The 19,953-nt window shown below is 39.4% G+C and overlaps 1 protein-coding gene across 3 annotated transcripts in view; it reads right to left on the minus strand.

Moving 5' to 3' along the window:
• Positions 1-2,388: 2,388 nt before the first annotated feature.
• Azin1 (antizyme inhibitor 1) overlaps positions 2,389-19,953 on the minus strand; it is a 38,862-nt gene continuing 21,297 nt past the window's right edge. For 2 of the 3 annotated variants that reach the window (NM_001301749.1, NM_001291551.1), the window contains 10 exon segments: positions 3,939-4,798; positions 5,086-5,300; positions 5,725-5,840; positions 7,658-7,820; positions 8,844-8,918; positions 10,414-10,495; positions 11,815-11,949; positions 14,072-14,244; positions 16,083-16,256; positions 19,736-19,931. In NM_001301749.1, the coding sequence (NP_001288678.1) occupies positions 4,687-4,798; positions 5,086-5,300; positions 5,725-5,840; positions 7,658-7,820; positions 8,844-8,918; positions 10,414-10,495; positions 11,815-11,949; positions 14,072-14,244; positions 16,083-16,256; positions 19,736-19,837 (1,347 nt within the window). In that variant the 5' untranslated portion in view covers positions 19,838-19,931 and the 3' untranslated portion in view covers positions 3,939-4,686. 3 annotated transcript variants of the gene reach the window in all.

Consider the following 19,953-nt stretch of genomic DNA (forward strand, 5'->3'; position numbering starts at 1 on the left):
TTAGGGTTTAAGGTGCTTGCCTGATTGATTCCATAGTACCCACGTAAAGCCAGATACATGAAGTGGCGTGTGCATCTGGTGTTCATTTGCAGCGGCTGGAGGCCCTGGCATGCCCAGTCTGTCTTTTCTCTGCTTGCAAATAAATAGAAATATTTAAAGACTTGCTGTAAATCTGCATTCCCACCTTAGGAGGTGGAGGGAACACTGCCTGAGCTATAATAATGTTTTTGAGATAGGTGTCCCTCTAAGCCCAGAATGACCTGGAATTCACTATGTAGTCTCAGAGGGGCAATCTTCCTGCTGCTGCCTCCCGAGTGCTAGGATTAAAGGTGTGCAACCACCATGCCTGGCTTTGTCTCATTTTTAATAATAAATTTAATTTTGAGAGAACTGGTGCGCCAGGGATTCCACTGCAAACAAACTCCAGACACGTGTCACTCTGTGCTTCTGGCTTATGTGGGCCCCTGGGGAATTTGCCTTGGCTTTTGCAGGCAAATGCTGTAACTGTTAAGTCATTTCTCCAGTCTTTTTTTTTGGGGGGGGGGTGATTTTTCAAGGTAGGGTCTTACTCCAGCCCAGGCTGACCTGGAATTCACTATGGAGTCTCAGGGTGGCCTCGAACTCACGGCAATCCTCCTACCTCTGCCTCCCGAGTGCTGGGATTAAAGGCGTGCGCCACCACGCCCGGCTCTTTTTTTTTTTTTAAGTGTAAAATAGAGGTAAATACTGAGGAAACCCACTCCTCACGAAAATAACAAGAGAACACCTGCTGCTTAGCACTGAGCCACCACTTCTAACACGCCAGAGCCATAGGATGTGTAGTCGTTCTTTGAGGCAATGTCCTTGTGACAAGAACCCACTGGTGCATTCATGATGCCCTCAGTGGTGACTGATTCCCCCATAAGACCAGCATGTTTCTGAGCACAGCAACTTTTTCCATGAACAGCCAAAGGAACCAGACAAAACAGGAAGTGGGAGGGGGCATGTAGAGGAGAGGGGACAAAAGATAAAAGGGGTGAGAACAAGGTCAAATTAGTGTATGTGTGTGTGTGTATGGTTTTTCCAGGGAGGGTCTCACTGTGGCCCAGGCCGACCTTGAATTCACAATGTTCTCTCAGGGTGGCCTCGAATTTACAGTGGCCCTCCAACCTTTTCCTCCCAAATGCTGGGGTTAAAGGCGTGCACCACCACACCCGGCTGTGTTCATGTATTAAAGGTACCAACAAGGAAAAATCTTAGTCAAGTTTGTCCCCATCACAGAAACCTGCATTTGCAAATGCATACACAATATATTTTTTTTACCTTCAGGTATGTGTGTGGGGACCAGAGGCCCTCTACGGCCATCTAGGCCATGTCTTTTAAGCCAGAACCCCCACTGGTGCTGGAGCTCACCAACTGAGGCCAGAGTGGCTGGCCAGCAAGCCAGAGGGATCTTCTCCACTCAACGTTGAGATTGCAGGGCCGCACCACCACGCACATATGAATTCTACCAAAACCACCCTGAGGTCAAAACTACATACTGAATTCCAGGTCAGCCTGGGCCACAGTGAGACCCTACCTTGAAAAACCAAACGTTTATTTTTGGCAGTGCTGGAGCTCAAACTCAGGACTTTGTGCCTGCCAGGAAACCACTTTGGCTTCATATTCTAACTGGTCCTGACCAGGCAATTAGCCTAAAGGGCAAAGCATATGTCATTGGCACAGCAACTTCAACCTTGGTTGATCTGTTAAAAGTCAGGTGCAGAGCCACGTGCCTGAAAGAATGTAAGAACCTTACCAAGGCCCTTTTAGCTCCTACTTAAAGCATGTACATCTTACAATGTAGCTCATGTTCACACAGCAAATGTCATAGCAGGAACTGAGAGAGGCAGGCTAAAGTCAGTCTTCAACATAAACCTATACTACTGCATTCCTAACAAGGAGGTAAACTTTAAACTTAGATATCTCCTAAAAAGTAATAATTTTCAGGGCTGGTGAAATGGCTTAGCAGTTAAGGCATTTGCCTGCGAAGCCTAAGGACCCTGGTTTGAGGCTTGATTCCCCAGGACCCACATAAGGCAGATGCACAAGGGGTGCATGTGTCTGGAGTTTGTTTGCAGTGGCTAAAGGCCCTGGCATGCCCACTCTCTCTCTGCTTCTCTCTTAAATAAGAATTTTCTTTACCTAATTATCAAAAAGTATCTCAACTGAGGTGTCATTTCAGTAGCGGTTAGGAATTAGGCTTTTCTAGCCCAAATTTGCATTGAATGGTATTAATGACCACCATGTAGAATATACAACAGAACTCTTTCACTTAAGACTAAGGACTTTAAATTTTTTAAATGGTTAGGAGTCAGGTATAGAAGGTGTCCCCAGGGGCATGTTTGCTCATCAAATGCTTCATTGTGCTACATGTAATACCCAGCTTTTAATAGATTCTTAAAAAAAAATACATGCAATGTACACAAAACTTACTCATAAAATCTCTTGTCTATTTCATGACAGAAGCATCAGAGTAAAATGTGAGGAATAAAAACATTTTATCTGTGTATTCAGAATCACACACAAGTTACCTTTACAGTTCAATTTACTATATATAGAAATCATTTGGGTTTTATATTTTCACTTAAATTTTGAACTGAGATTACACTATTATATAAAAAAGACTTTACATTAATTATTGTTGAACATACCAAATTGAAATACATAGGTTTAAATTTTAAATTTATGGCAAACAGTCTTCAAATACAATACAGGTATTTTTTTTAAGTTACCATATCATCCACATGTGACATTTGCGATTCTGGGCTGTTTCACATACAATAGCTCTCCTATATAAATGGCAAAATTGAAATGCCATGAAACTCAAGCCTGCATAGTCACCAAGCTTAGACTCAAAGTTGTACCACTGTAAAAAGGTTTGGCATTTCTGGACCACAATGGACAACACTAAAAAGGTACGGAACTATTCCCCCTCCTAGTTACAATTTAAAAAAAGTTACATGGTAGCTTGGAATTTTGCATAAAACCCCATACTATACCTTGGAAAAGTCCAAGGGAAGTAAGATGACAATGGACTGGGATCCTAAGTTCATTCTGTAATTAATAGAACCCATGATATCCAAATGGGTATTAATTAAATCAAAAATATTAAGCACCTACTGGTTTGAGATTGAAATTAGAGATTCATGATCAATTTCTCTCCACCTTAAAATCAAGGTGTAAAAACCAGTTATTTAAGTGCATTCCAAACTTCTCCTATGTAGCACAGGTAGAATTTTCTGTCCATTGGCACCAAAGTGAAGTCACATTTCCTCTTGGGAGACAGAAATTCCACATTTGAACATAGAATAAGTTAGGAAAAAATGACCCCTGTAGAGACTGTTTATTACTATTGTGATTCTGAGATCTAGGATTACTAATATACTAGCAATGAACAAAGCAAATTCCTGGCAAAACTGTCAGGTTAGTGATGCTAACTCCCTCCCCCAACCACCATAACGTTTTAGTACAAAAAGAAAAGTAATTACTAAGCTGAACAAATGGGAAATAAGAAACTAAAGAACTAATTTAAACCAACAACAAAAACCCTCACTTGATATTACTGTAGTTGAGTAATTGAAGAAAGTGTGCTTCACTCCCAAACCCCCTTGAATATTCTATGCAAAGGGGCATCGGATTTCTAGATACAGATGTAAGCCCTTCTATGTTTTAGTGCTCTGCAGCTCTCTGCGTTTTCACATCCTACCCCACACTAAGTTTATTCAAAGTATGCAATCTTCCATATTAGCGGGAAGATCTGTGATTCAAAAATTTACTAATGTACTCTATGCACCCTATCTATACAGAAACACCTATTATTACAATTGGCTTATGCAAGGTGAACATTTTTGGTGTTAAATTGTTAACATCATGCTTACTGCACATCAACTCTCCAAACTGAATCTGAACTTCACACAATGATTTACCAAACACTTTGCTTAAATTATTAATTAAATAACTGAAAAACATACTGAGTCAAACCAAACTTTAAATGGGCTATAAAGAAAACTAACCCTCAGAACAGACCATATACACATCTATTTCAAAACTACTTTTGCTAGCTAGCCCCTTTCCCAAAGTTTTAGCCTGAAAAAACAGTAAAATCTACACAAAATTTTATTGCAATCATACAAGGGTTACATTAGGTCAAATACAACAAATACTATGATGCAACTTTACATTTATTAAACTACAGTTCAAAGCACAAATTTACACATTCTAAATACACTAAACGTATCTAATTGAAGTCACACTGGTCTTCCACTGACATCTGATATATCTGGGTGAAAGACATTAACTTCACAAGACTGTTTTAACACGAATCCTTAGTATAAAAACTGTGTACTTTATGTAAACGATTTAATGGGGAACCCAATTAATGGGCTTCCATCTCCACTAAGTCATCCATTTTGTTGCATATTTTATTTTAAACGCTTAAGGGGTAGGACAAACTGATAAGTTAAATCTGGATACATTATCTAAATCTCCCATTACCCCCAATGAATTATAGATGACAGCTGATTTTTGTCTGGTCCCAAATAGCTATTACTATGAATTTGTTTCAAGAGAATTAAAATAAGATTGAATTTCTTTTTTCCCAAACTGGAATGTAGACCAGACAAGCTTAACCTGGGACTTCAGATCTAAAGAAGCGTTAATGCCTGCTTAAGCTTCCGTGGAAAAGCTGTCTTCCTGGCTCAGCTGAATGCAAGAAGGTGCAAAGAAGAAGTTTTTCATCATTGTGTCTGAAGTAATTCCAGCATCTTGCATCTCATACCTACCCATAGGAAACAAGCAAAATTCAAAAATTAAATAAACCCTTGCAAAGATCACAAAATCACACAGCAAACATAAAATAGGATTATAACTAGTCTTGTAATAATTTTAACAAGATTTTTAATTCAAAGGCTAAATACATCAAGGTAAGAAAATTTCCTACTCTTTATCATGTTATAAAGGCAATTACTACATTAAAACTTACTCTTAGTTGAGTTATACATGTTACTAGCAAATCTAGAATGTCACTTGAATTATCCCATCTGCTTCAAAATAAAACCACCTTACCAATCACTGAATGACATCATGTAATAAATAGCTGGCCTCTGGACATCATTAAAAGCAGATGGCTCATGGAAAGAATCTGCTCCCATGTTATCAAAGATAAGCCAGTCTCCCACATCCAGCTCAGGAAGAAGACAACTTTCCACAATTTGATCAAGCTCATCACAGGTTGGACCCCAAAGGCTGCTTGTAAACAAAGGCTCATCCTCCTTGTATTTCTGCAGGAGAAAAATAAAACTTTATTCTTGAAGATACTGAATTTATAGTTGGATAAGAAGCATTTTTCATTATTTTGATCCCTTAAGTCCACAGATAGAAGGCAGAAGGTCAAGCACATGAAATAGTGCCATTTAGTTTAAGCTACCATTGAAAATCCACCATTCAAAATCCACACCAAGGCAACAAAATTAAGGGGCTTGAAAATGTTAACCCTCAAAGAACTTTTCAAAAAAAAAAAAAAAAGTGGGGCACATGTTAAGTATATAATAGCTAAAGTTTGGGTGGCATGGCCCTGGCGTTTCAACCCAGGACCTTACACATAGTGAGAATGGTCTTACTTAACACCCCACATCCCTAAAGATAGCTCTTTTGTCCTTTTTAACTGCCAAGTTAAGTTTTGGGATTATTTGTAAGGAAACTTGCCTTGTGAACCTCTGGAATGGTATTTAAGTCCTCAGAAAGTTTACTTGCAAAAGAACCATAAACACCATCATTCATGTAATACACGAAGACTGGTTCATCACTCCCGGTTTTTTCTACTGAAATAAACAGCAAAGGTGAAGGTAGATTTATAGAAAAAAGTCTAATATGTAGTTATTATAAAGGGCATTATCAAATATACCCAGTTAATATCTAGCCTAATCCAATTTGCATTTCTCAAATTATTTAACTTCAAGGCTAGAGAGATGGCTTGGCAGTTAAGGCGCTTGCCTGCAAAGCCAAATGACCTAGGTTTGAGTCCACAGGACCCACGTAAGCCAGATGCACATGGTAGTACATGTCATTTGGAGTTCGGTTTGCAGCCACTGGAAGCACTGACATGACCATTCATAATACTCTTTAAATAAATAAATGAATGAATGAAAAAAAAAAACTTGAAAAAAAAAACAATGTATTTAATCCTATGACACCAATCTACCCTTACTACTAGAATCAATACTCATTTCATGTTTTTTTTCAATTTTTTTTTTTAAATGACAACTTCTATGATTATAAAGAATATCCCATGGTAATGCCCTCCCTCTCACTTTCCCCATCATATCCCCTCCCCCTATCAATCAGTCTCTTTTATTTTGATGTAATTATCTTTTCCTCCTATTATTATATTGGTCTTTGTGTAGGTAATGTCAGGCACTGTGAAGTCATGGATATCCAGGCCATTTTGTGCCTGGGGAGAAGCACGTTGTAGGGAGTACTACCCTTCCTTTGGCTCTTACATTCTTTCAGCCACCTCTTCTTATTTTGGGGAGGGAGGAAAAGGGGTTCCGAGGTAGGGTCTCACTCTAGCTCAGGCTAACATGGAGTTCACTATGTAGTCTCAGGGTGGCCTCAAACTCCTTGCCATCCTCCTACCTCTGCCTCTCGAGTGCTGAGATTAAAGGTGTGCACCACCATGCCTAGATTCATTTCATGGGTTTTAAAAACCACCTTTCAGGCCTAGGAGAAATGGCTCAGTAGCAAAGGTCTGCAAAGCCTGATGGCCCAGTTTTGATTCCCCAGTACACACAAAAGGCTAGATGCAAAGTCACACATGCATCTGTAGTTTGTTTGCTATGGCAGAAGGCCTTGGCATGCCCATACTTATGTTAGCTCTCAAGTAAGTAAGTACAATAATTAGCATCATCAATATTAAAAACAAAATTAAAATAAGACAACTATCACCCCCCCCCAGTGTAATGGTTTAGAAAAGAACACTTTTCACCTTGGTGCAAAAATGCATAGCCTGGGGCTGCAGAAATGCTTTGGCAGTTAAGGTGGTTGGTTGCCTGCAAGGCCTAAGGACTCAGATTCAATTCCCCACTACCCATGTAAGCCAGATGTGCAAGGGGTGCATGCATCTGGAGTTTGTTTGCAGTGCCTAAAGGCCCTGGTGTGCCCATACTACCTGCCTCTTTCTCTTTTTCAAATAAATAAATAAAAATATTTTTTAATGCACAGCAAAGAGGACAAATCTATATCAAAACTAAGGGAAACTCACAGATCTCTCAAAAGTTTCAAAATAGGCCTTACGAGGTGGCTCAGCAGTAAAAAGTTTGACTTGCAAAACCTATGGCCTAGAGCTCCTTTGCAGTGGCAAAAAGCCCTGGGCAAACCCATTATCCTCTCTCTCAAATAAGTAAAATATATTTAAAATAAAGTGATCAAAATAGAGAAATATAAAAGAGAAATGACACATGATGCAGTATGTGATCTTACAGTGGATCCTAGTAAGGAAAAAAAGAACTATAAATGATAGTATTGATGAAGAAAATTTCCTATGGACTGAGGATTAGTCCACAGTGGGGGAAAAAAAATCACATGGAAAGAATTTTTAACAAACATGATAAAATCAAAATTACAAAACTTTTTAACTTACCTCCAGAGGAAAATTTATCGTTTTCAACAACTTTCTTAGCAATAATATTAACTGCAAGTGTAAATGCAGAAGACACAAAATAGCTTCCAGGTTCTGAAATTATCTTAATACCAGAACCTTCAGGAAAGTAGATATCCAACAGTGGGCTGATAATGTGATTAACCTGTGGATTTTAAATTTCAGATTATGGCTTCAGTATTGGACTACAGAATTCCCAACATTAATAAATTAATAACAATTAAGTTTCCTAGAAAAATTAAGGAGTTCCATCCACTTACAAGCTATGAAACTTTGGCTACATAGCAGACATCTTCAAACAATTAGGTAGGCTTTCAAGACAAATTTCACCAGATAGTATCATAATAGCACTAATTAAAAAAATAAAAATAGGGCTGAAGAGATGGCTTAGTAGTTAAGGAGCTTGCCTGCAAAACTTAGGACCTCAGGTCGATTCCCCAAGACCCATGTAAGCACGATGCACAGGGTAGCACATGCATCTAGAGTTTGTTTGCAGGCCCCTGGTGGGCCCATTCTGTATATACCTCTAATTAATAAAACACTGAAAAAAAAAGTGCCAAGCCAGCCTAAAGTGAGACCCTGCCATGAGAAAAGAAAAGAAAATCAGAAAAGTAAGGTTGAGCAGAAAGTGAAACTCAGGAGTAATTCTGCCGACTTTGTCTAAGTTATTTAGAGTTCATTTAGTGACATCAAGTACATAAACACAACTGAAACAATTCTTTCTGTGGGGCTATGAGTGTGGTTCAGTGGTAGGGTACTTGACTATGTGAGACCTGGAGTTTACTGCCCAGTACAATCAACCTTTTGTGATGAGACAGGGTTCAGAAAATTTCAAACTTTATAGAAATAACTACTACTTTTAATTTCCTCCTCCTCCTTTTTTTTTTTTTTGCTCCCAGTCAGGGTTTAACCCTAGCCTACACTGACCTGGAATTTATCCTGTAGCTTCAGGCTGGCAACAAACTCATGACAATCCTCCTACCTCAGCCTCTCAAGTGCTGGGATTAATACACCACACCAGGCCCAGCTCTCCTGTTCAATTCTTAAGAATACAATTGTAAGACATAAGTTATATTCTTTAATTTCTGCAACTATGATAAAAAAATCCTCCATGACCTATTAAGTAGCAAAGAGAGGAGATTATATGCATTCCCTGAGAAACATTTACCTCTTCCAATTGAAATTCAGTTCCTGTGAAGCCTCCACCAATGTCTAACATGTTCATTGTAAAGCCAAATTCTCCCTAGAGATAGAAAAAATATTTTTATTTCCAAATTGTAGTGAGAACATTTGCCATCCTTCCCAAGGTATTACCTAATTTGACAGTTAGCATTATCAAGTTCGTCAGTGCTCACATTGCCTGGTTTTTGTTTTGTCCACGCCTATTTTTTTTTATTATTAACAACTTCCATGATTATAAAAAATACCCCAATGGTAATACCCTCCCCCCACTTTCCCCTTTGAAACTCCATTCTCCATCATAGCTCCTCCCCATCTCAGTCTCTCTTTTACTTTTGATGTCATGATCTCTTCATCCTCTTATGTCCATGCCTATTTTCAAAGATAAGATCTCACCAAGTAACCTAGGCTGGTCTCAAATACAATCCTCTTACTCAGCCTCCTTAGTGTTGAGGCTACTAACAGGTACCTGTCACTGTGCTTAGCTTCTTTGGTTTGCATTAACAGAAACACATTAATTCAATGCTATGTGTATGTTATTTCCCTAATCATGGACGAGGTAGGACAGCCTTTTAAGTTCAAGGATAGCCTGGGCTACACAGTGAGTTTTGGTTCAGACTGAACTACAGTGAGAGCCTGGCCTAAAGAGAAAAGCAGGGAGGAGCTAGAGAGATGGCTTAGCTTTTAAGGCACTTGCCTGCAAAGCCAAAGGACCCAGGTTCGATTCTCCAGGATCCACATAAGCCAGATGCAAAATGGCACATGTGTCTGGAGTTGGTTTGCAGTGGCTAGAGGTCCTGGCAGGACTATTCTCTATCTGCCTCTTTCTCTATGTCAAATAAATAAACTTAGTTGGACATGGTGGTGCACACCTTTAATCCCATCACTCAAAAGAGGCAGAGGAGGAAGGATTGATTGCCTTGAGTTCAAGGCCACCGTGAAACTACACAGCCTGGGCTAGAGTGAAACTCTACCTTGAAATAACAAAAGTTAAGGTGCCTGCCTGTAAAGCTTAACTACTTAGGTTGACTCCCAAGTACCCATGTAACACCAGATGCACAAAGTGGCACATGTATTTGGAGTTTTGTTTGCAGTGGATGAAGGCCATGGTGCACCTATTCCACCTCTCTTTTATCTCTGCTTGCAAATAAGTAAATAAATAAACAAACAGAAAAGGTAGGTGAATGCACACCAGAGGTAGGAGTCTCACTATGAACTGAGGCTAGCCTGAGACTACACAGTGAATTCCAGGTCAGCCTGGGCTAGAGCAAGACCCCTACCTCAAAAAAACAAAAATCCGCCATGGAGGCTAGGGAAATTGCTCAGTGGCTAAAGGCACTTGCTTGGCAAGCCTGCCTACAGATCAGTTTGGTTCTGCAGCACATGTAAAGTAGAATGTAAAAGCTCACAGCACATGTGACACACACAAATCAAATTTTAATAAGTGAAGTGTCATATTAGGTATCAATAAGGTAATTCACACTAGTAGAAAACAATGCTGAGTTCTCAGGTGAAATAACATCCACTCTTAAAATATCACAGTAATAAATCTCACTTACAGCCATGTCAAACACACAACGAGCATCAGACAGAGCATGTACGTATACTTGAGATTCTTTGCAAGCACTTGAAACATGAAATCTGAAAGAAAGTAAATTTAATAAAATAAATTTAAATTTAAAGTAACATGTTTGAGGCATTTCTTGCAAATGCCTTTCAATTATCATTCACAGTTCTGATATTAATTGTATGTTAACTGCAAATGCTTTAATAAACAAGTAGAATCTATTTTTATCCAAATTATAATATCCATTTTTTATTTTTTTTTTCAATTTATCTGTGGATGAGTGGGCAGGAGGAACAAGGTTTCTTGCCAAAGTCTGACTTTTGCGGGGAGGGCATTGACAAAGGGTCTCATGCAGTCAAAGCTGGCCTTCAACTCCTGATCCTTCTCTGTGCCCCCAACATGCCTGGCTTCAAAGCCTGATTATGTGGTTCCTCAATTATGTAAAAGGAAAAAAAATATCCTAGGAGAGACAAAAAAAAGGCTAAAAAGTATTTTAATATTCATATTTGTATCAAGTCCCTTCTACTCAATACAAAAAGTAATTTAGCTGAGAATAGTGATACATACTACTAATAATCCTACCACTTATGAAGTGCAGTCAAGAAATATAGGGTTCAAGCTGGGTGTGGTGGTGCACCCCTTTAGTCCCAGCACTTGGGAGGTAAAAGTAGGAGGATCGCCATGAGTTCATGGCCACCCTGAGACTACATAAGTTTATTCCAGGTCAGCTTGAGCTAGAGTGAGACCCTACCTCGTGGAGGGGGTGGGGGGGGGGAAGAAATATAGCATTCAAGGTCAACCAAGGTTGCAACAAGACTCTGTCAAGACAACTAATAAAACACCATGAGTTACTGTCTACAATTTTAGAAGTTGTCAATAAAAAAAAATTAAACTAATAAATAAATGAACTTGCTTGCAAAGCCTCAGGAAAAGTTTGATTCCCCAATACTCATGTAATGCCAGATACAGAAGGAGGCAAACATGTCTGGATTTCTTTTGCAGTGATTAGAGGCCCTGATGCACCCATTCTCTTTCTCTCAAATAAATAAATTGTTTTTAAAAAGTCTAACAAGGGCTGGAGAGATGCCCTAGTGGTTAAGACACTTGCTGGCAAAGCCAAAGGACCCAAGTTTGATTCTCCAGGATCCACAAAAGACAGCTGCACGTGGCAGTGCATGTGTCTGGAGTTCATATGCAGTGGATGGAGGCCCTAGTGCGCACATTCTCTCTCAAATAAATAAAAAATCCCAGTACTCAGGAGGCAGATCACCGTGAGCTCAAGGCTACCCTGAGACTTCATAGTGAATTCTAGATCAGCCTGAGCTAGAGCAAGACCCTACCTCGAGGAAAGAAAGAAAAAAAAAAAGTAAAACTGAGCATAACAAATACTCACTTAACCCCAATTATTTGGACATCAAGTTCCTTAGCACATTCCAAAAGATGCCTACAGTTCTTCAGTGTAGTGCCAAACTTCATGTTACCATCTTCACCTCCAATATTATCTTCTGTTGCAATATGGAGTAAGACCCTAAGAGAAGGGGAAGATGATTGGGGCAGAGTTGGTTTACATCATCATCAGCACATGTGAAGCCTGAAGATTGTAGGAAGTGTGTTCATTATGTTGCCAGTGCTCCCAAATCCAGCGATGGATGAATCAAGTGAACCTAATGAAAAACAATCCTGTATAGAGAAAAAACTAGCAATTAGGGCCTAAAGCATGAGGCTTGCAAGGATGGGATTTTGGAAAATGCAGCAAGTTAAGACTGTTGTAGCAGCAAGAGTCAGTTGGGCTCTGTAATGAAAGACGACATTACTTTCGAATGAAGTCCATCAGTCCATAAGTCCACAAAGACTAAACTGAACAGCAATGCCATCAGTCTTTTAATAAAAATAATAATGTTTTAAATGCCTTCAATATCCTAGATTTTTCTAGTTAGCTATTTACTTTACAAATCAATCTACTAAATCCTAACAAGCTTCTAATTGGAAACAACGAGGCTTTCCTTACTCATTGTACATATTAACAATACACTTTTTTAGGCTACTGAATTAAAAATCTACTTGCTACCTGCTTCTAAATATAAAATGACAAGGCAAAATAGTCAAGACTGATTAAATCTCTATTAAGCAGTTATGAATTGTTATAAAACTAGCAATAGACAAATGCTATTTGTAAAACTTCTTATGACATGAAAGCCTGATAAATGATTAAAGATCAGAAAGCAAGAAGAGAACAAAATGACTCTACTTAAGAGTAGCATCAGTTTACAAAATAGTATAGTAAGAACTACAAGCCAGCTTGCCTTCTACAGATCATGGTGAAATTTTTTTAAAAATTTTATTTATTTGAGTGGGCGAGAGGCAGGCAGACAGACAGATAGGGAGAGAATGGGCACCATAGGGCCTCTAGCTACTGCAAAGCAACTCCACACACATATGCCACCTTGTGTAACTGGCTTTACGTGGATAATGGGGAATCAAACTAGGGATTTAGACTTTGCAGGAAAGTGCTTTAACTGCCAAGCCATCTTTCCATCCCTTACAGAGCAGATCTGAAGAAAAAAAAAAAAAAAAGAGCCAGGTGTGGTGGCGCACGCCTCTAATCCCTGCACTTGGGGAGGCAGAGGTAATGAACTCATGCCCACCCCGAGATCCTACCTCAAAAAAAAAAAGGTTTCAAAAAACTTTTTCAAAAAGGTCTTTAATCGGGCTGGAAGGACGGCTCAGTGGTTAAGGCACTTGCCTCCAAAACCAAAGAACCCAGGTTCGATTCCCCAGGACCCACATTAGACAGATGCACATGGGGATGCATGTGTCTGGAGTTTGTTTGCAGTGGATGGAGGCCCTTGTGTGCCCATTCATGTTCTCTCTTTTTCCGCTTTCTCTGCCATTTTTTTTTTTTAGGTCATTATCCAAAGGTTTCCAGGGTAATCAATGCCTTAATGAACACAATAAAAAGCCTGGCGTGGTGGCGCACTGCTGCACGCCTTTAATCCCAGCACTCTGGAGGCAGAGATAGAAGGATCACCATGAGTTCAAGCCCACCTGAGACTACATAGTGATTTCCAGGTCAGCCTGGGCTAGAGCAAGACCCTACCTCAAAAAAAAAAAAAAAAAAAAAAAAAAACCAACCAAACAAACAAACAAAAAAAAAGAGAACACCATTAAAGTTAGTTATAAAAGTACAAATGAGCTGGATAGATGGCTTAGTGGTTAAGGTGCCTGCCTGCAAAGCCTAAGGACCCAGGTTAATTTTCTCACTACCCAATGTAAAGCCAGATGCAAAGTGGCGTATACATCCAGAGTTCATTTGCAGTGGCTAGAAGCCATGGTGTGCCCATGCTCTCTCTGCTTGCAAACAATTTTTTAAGTACAATAAAAGATAATAAACATTTTTAGTAAACATAGCTCATTGTATAGCTATAGAATTAAACAATCACAGGTTTCATTCAAGTTAATGATTCAAGATCTTATCCCCCAATTGTCTTCATTTCATCCCAGTCCAAGAAAACCCTATCTCTAAAAAAGATTAAGTTGTAACTGACATGCACACCAATACTGTGCCATATACAGTCCACATTTGTCTGAGGCTAAGGACAGACTATCCCTAAAGAGAAATAATAGTCTAAGGTACTTAGATTTACACTTACTTGGCATTTGGGTGATTTCGTGCAATTTTCTTCAATTCAATTTCACTGTCACATGTCATAATATTCACTCCAACTCTTGCTGCATACTTTATCTGAGAAACTTGCTTGCAAGGACTTATGTAAATAATGTTTTCTGGAGAAACACCCAATTCTTGCACTAAAACCATTTCATTCTGTGAAAAAGATTTAACACTATCATCTAAAAGGCAGAGGAATTTTTTCTTGCTTTCGATTTGATTATTATTGTCAGTGCCCCCTCCACACCCCCAATAGTGCTTGAGGACTGCATCCAGAATGGTCATGTACATGATAAGAAATGCTCTACTCCCAGTTCTGTGAGTTATGTTTTGGTTAAATTACAATTACGACAGAGTTCAAATTTTGTTAATGCTTCACTACCCACAATCTTTGAAAGCAAACAAGCATGACTAGTTTATCAGATTATAAATAGAAAATAACCAAATATCAGATCTGAGAAAAAAATGCTTTATTTTCTCTGTGAATTATCCAGAGTGACTACTTTCAATAGCATGTTACCATGTATTTTCTAAAATATTTACCAAAGAATACTATTATTAAAGTACTCTTGAGCCAACTGGTGCAATAGTGGCATGTCTGTCATGGTGGAAACCAACTGCCCTCTAATTGGACTGGAGGCCCGCTCCATAGGAAGGAATACATCCCTGATACTGAAAACTTAAAACAGGGGTAGCCATGAGCTCTAGAAGTGTACAGTCTGCTGGTGTCTGGCTAAATGTATATACTATGCTTATCAAACTGCCCAGTAAGCACTTCTGTTAATGTTCATACTCATATATTTATGCTACTCTCACTTTTGTAGAGAACCTTCTCTTTTCAGATGGCAGAGACCTTGGGATGACTCAGAAGGCACCGTGGTGCTTGAAAGCAGTGACAGGAGTGCTCAGCACCGCAATATCTCTATCACACCTTCCAAGGCTCAGAGTCCATTGAAGAAGAGGTGGCAGAAAGAATGTAAGAGCCAAAGGAAGGATAGTACTCCCTACAACGTGCTTCCCCCCAGGCACAAAATGGCCTGGATATCCATGACCTCACAGTGCCTGACACTACCTACACAAGACCATCATAATAGGAAGAAAAAATCATGACATCAAAATAAGAGAGACTGGTTGAGAGGTGAAGGGGATATGATGAAAAATGGAGTTTCAAAGGGGAAAGTGGAGGGAGGGAGGGCATTACCATGGGCTATTGTTTATAGTCATAGAAGTTGTTGTTATAAAATATAGTACTGTTGAATGTATACTATTTATATGACAAGTTCATATATGCACTTGTAACTGTCTGAATGTCATGCATCAAACTTAAGAATATGTCTGGTGTTTAATGGCTTATTGTGAAAGTCTTAAACTCTTCAGATTAGTTAACTGTCAAGACTAAAGGAAACTGAAGGCATCAGTTAGTAAAATGTTCTGTGCAAGACATTAAAAAAGAAAAAAAACATGCCAGGTGTCATGGTGCACACCTTTAATTTCCAGTGCTCGGGAGGCAGAGGTAGGAAGATTGCTTAGAGTTCGAGGCCACCCTGAAACTACACAGTTAATTCCAGAGGTTAGCCTGGACTAGAGTGAGATCCTACCTCAGGGGAGAGAGGGGAGAAATCTGGGAAATGGCTCTAGCCTAAGAATTAAGTTTTTTTGTTTGTTTTGAAATAGGGTCTTACATTTAAGTTCAAACTGGCCCAAGCTTGCTATGTTGCTGAGACTTGCCTGGAATGCCTGATATGCTAAGCCTCTGAACTTCTTAGGTACACTACCACACAGCAAGCTATGAAGTTATTCTTGATTAATAGATAAAACTTGTCAAAAGGCTCATCACAGTGAAACTTCCCTTTCACTAATATACTTGAAAATTTATCAGAGTTCAATGCTGAATTGCAATTCAATAACTATAAACTTCATTTATTCAACTGGTGTAGGAAGTCTGGAGGTAAATTTTTAAATGCCATTATGAAAAAATAATGAAAAATACTTACTTTGCTGGAGCAAGCAAATCCAGTTCCAAGAGCTGCCAAAATCTCAAGTACAGCTGGAGTAGAGTTGCACTTCACTGTGTAAAATGGCTTTATCTGGGCCACCACATTCTGCCACTGACTGTGTTTCTTCACAATCTTCCCAAGATCTCCCACAAAAAATGCACTCTTCCCTGTCTATTATGTAATGGGGAAAAAGACAAGATCAAAGAACCACTAGAATCAGAGTTCTAGAACATACCTCCTTCTTTAAACCACTACATGTAAAACCTAACAGTAATTAAACTAGATCTAGAATGCAGGGCTGGAGATATGGCTTAACAGTTAAGGTGTGTTTGCCTGTGAAGCCTAAGGACCCAGGTTCAATTCACCAGGTACCATGTAAGCCAGATGCACATGGTGGTGCATGTGCCTGGAGCTCCTTTGCAGTGGCTAGAGGCCCTGGAGCACCATTCTTTCTCTTTCCCTCTGTCTCTAATAAATAAATAAAAACTTTAAAGGAGAATCGAAATGGATTCAAATTCTTTGTAACTATTCTAGGAATTAAGGGATGACTATGAATATAGACTAGAGTATATATACTTATGTTATAAGGCAAACCATCTTTCTGTGTATGTGGTGGTGTGTATATGGGCAGATAAGTGTACACATGTGACATGTTTTCCTCTAGTCTACTGAGTTTTAGCATGTACACACATTTTACATGGGTGCTTGTTATCAAATTCACGTCCTCATACTTGTGCAGCAAGTGCTCAAACTCAAGTAGTCAAGTAATCTTTTATTTGGTTACTGGAGATTGATCTCACTCTAGCTAACTTGGCCTTGAACTCATCACCTTCCTACTTCAACATCTTATGTACTGGGATAACAGGAATGTAACATCATGACCAATAAAGTATTAGGATGTCATGAAAATAGTTTTCAAATCTTTGATACCCACATTATTTGAGAATGAATGCAAATGTAATCTATTATTTTGTTGACAAAATATACATGGAAATTAAGGGCTGTGGCAAATTTGAGAGTTGTCTTGTTACCAATCATCTAAGAAATGCCAACCATACTATTCTGGAGACTGTGCATTGACATCAATGGGGTAAAGTTCATTTCTTTTATGAGTAAGAGCAAGTGAAGTAACATTAAAAGGGGGAAGGAGTGGCTAGAGAGATGGCTCAGTGGTTCAAGTTGTTTGCTTATAAAGCCAGATGCACAACATAGCACAAGCAATCTGGAATGTATTTGCAATGGCAAGAGGCCCTGGGGTGTCCCTAAATTCTCATTCTCTCTGTTTTAAAAATAGCTATTCAGTTTCCTATCTTAGGTACAATGTGAATTTGAAAAAAAAAAAAAAAAAACTGGAGACTAAATGAGAAACATAAGCTTAATATCAAAAAAATTTGAGGAATCCAGGAAATTAGTTCCATAAATAAATAAATGGCTGGGCATGGTGGCACACTCTTAAATCCCAGCACTAGGGAGCCAGAAATAGGAGGATCAGTATGAGTTCGAGGCCAGCCTGAGACTACTGAGTGAATTCCAGGTCAGCCTGGTCTAGAGTGAGACCTTATCTCAAAAAAATAAAAGTCTAAAATGAAGATGGGGCCAGGTGTGGGGGCTCCCACCTTTAATCCCAGCACTTAGGAGGCAGAGGTAGGTGGATCACCTTGAGTTTGAGGCCACCCTGAGACTACCCAGTGAACTCCAGGTCTGCCTGGACTAGATCAAGACCCTACCTTGAATTACCATGAACAAGAAAATAGGGGCTGGGAAAAAAAAAGAGCTGGGGGGACTTGGCTTAGCAGTTAAAGATGCTTACTTGCAAAATGTACTGGCCTAGGTTTAACTTTTATTCCAGATGCAAAAACTGACACAAATGTATGGAGTTTGTTTATTTTTTATATGAAAACAACGAGCCGGGCGTGGTGGTACACGTCTTTAATCCCAGCACTCCAGAGGCAGAGGTAGGAGGATTGCAGTGAGTTCCAGGCCACCCTGAGAATGCAGAGTGAATTCCAGGTCATCTTGGGCTAGAGTGAAACCCTACCTCAAAAAAAAAAAAAAAAAAAGACAAAACCCAAATTATATTTAAAAAAAAAGTGAATATGGTGGTGTGGATAATGTAAACATCAGTGTAAATTACCAAAGTTTTTAAAAATTATTTTTATTTATTTATTTGGGAGAGATATATACAGAAATAGGTAGGTAGAGAGAAAGAATGGGCATGCCAGTGCCTCCAGCCACTGCAAACCAACTCCAGATGCATGTGACCCCCTTGGGCATTTGGCTTATGTGGGTCCTGGGGAGTTGAACCTGTGTCCTTTTGCTTTGCAGGCAAATGCCTTAACCGCTAAGCCATCTCTCCAACCCTAAATTACCAAATTAAGTCCACAACATAAGCAAGATCACAGGCAAGACTATTACAATGGGAGCTGGAAAGATGGCTGCATGCACCAGCATGAGGGCACGAAAGGGCTGGAGACCACCAAGTTGGATGCTTAGAACAGGCAGAGCTGAGTGTGGCCATGCATATCTGTAACCTCACAAGGAACATACAGAAAAATGGCTTAGGTTCCCTGGTCGGTCTATCAGACAGAAAACTGTACTTCCAGGTTCAGCAAAAGACTGTCTAAAGGATACAGGGTGACAGACAGAGAAAGGCAGATCACTGTGAATTCAAGGCCACTCTGAGACTACACAGTGAATGCCAGGTCAGCCAGGGCTAAAGCGAGAACCTACCTTGAAAAACAAAGTAAATTAAAATAGAGAATGAAGATAAATGAGTAAGATGCCAACTATTCAGTATTTTCTGGCAACATAACATAACCTAACATTAACATAAGAAAGCCAGGAACTAACAGAAACTGCATGTTCTAAGAATGTGTCCTAGAAAAACACTAGTAAAGGGGATGGGAATGGAAGTGTCAATGTCCAAGTAAGATAAATTGCAGGGCTGGAGAGATGGCTTAGCAGTTAAAGGTGCTTGCCTGCAAAGCCAAAGGATTCAGGTTTGATTCCCCAGGATCCATGTAAACCAGATGTACAAGGTGGCACATGTGTCTAGAGCTCGTTTGCAGTGGCAGGAGGCCCTGACATATCCTTTCTCTTCTATTAAAAAAAAAAAAAAAAAGATAAGCTGCAGCCAGGTGTAGTAGTGTAAGCCTGTAATCCCAATACTGGGAGTGCTGGTAGGAGCATCACTTAGTCAAGGAGAGTCCAGAGCTACTGGGCTAGAGTGTGAGATCCTACCTCCTGTGTGTGTGTGTGTGGGGGGGGGGGGAACGACACAATGAACACACACAAAAAACAATAAATAACAGCAAAGATAAATTGCCAAAGTTAACCGAACAAAGTGCTTTCATAGATTAGCATCTTAGAAATTAACCATATTGAAAAACCAATAAAAAAAATTTTTTTATAGCCTGGCGTGGTGGTGCACGCCTTTAATCCCAGCACTCAGGAGGCAGAGGTAGGAGGATTGCCGTGAGTTCGAGGCCACTGAGACTATATAGTTAATTGCAGGTCAGCCTAGACCAGAGTGAGACTCCACCTTGAAAAACTGAAATTAATTAATTAATTAATTAACCAACCATATACTTATGTTTTCAGATTGGAAAATTATGAATAATCTAGTTGGTAAATTGATATGGCATGCTTACCAGGGTATGTTCATATACATAGTTATCAATAACATTTCCAAGGTTTGTTCCTTCATCCAACAGGCCAACGGAGTAGTTTGCATCGTCAATAAATCCTTTCATCTCAGCCGTATTCCACAAAGCCGAAAGTCATAAACCAGGAAAAACAAGAGACGGGCCACAAGCCTATGTCTGGGTCCTTAGAATATGCAACAAACTGTCAAGATAAAAGCCAGAGC

Source organism: Jaculus jaculus, chromosome 2 (assembly GCF_020740685.1).
Source record: "Jaculus jaculus isolate mJacJac1 chromosome 2, mJacJac1.mat.Y.cur, whole genome shotgun sequence".
Classification (NCBI taxonomy): domain Eukaryota; kingdom Metazoa; phylum Chordata; class Mammalia; order Rodentia; family Dipodidae; genus Jaculus; species Jaculus jaculus.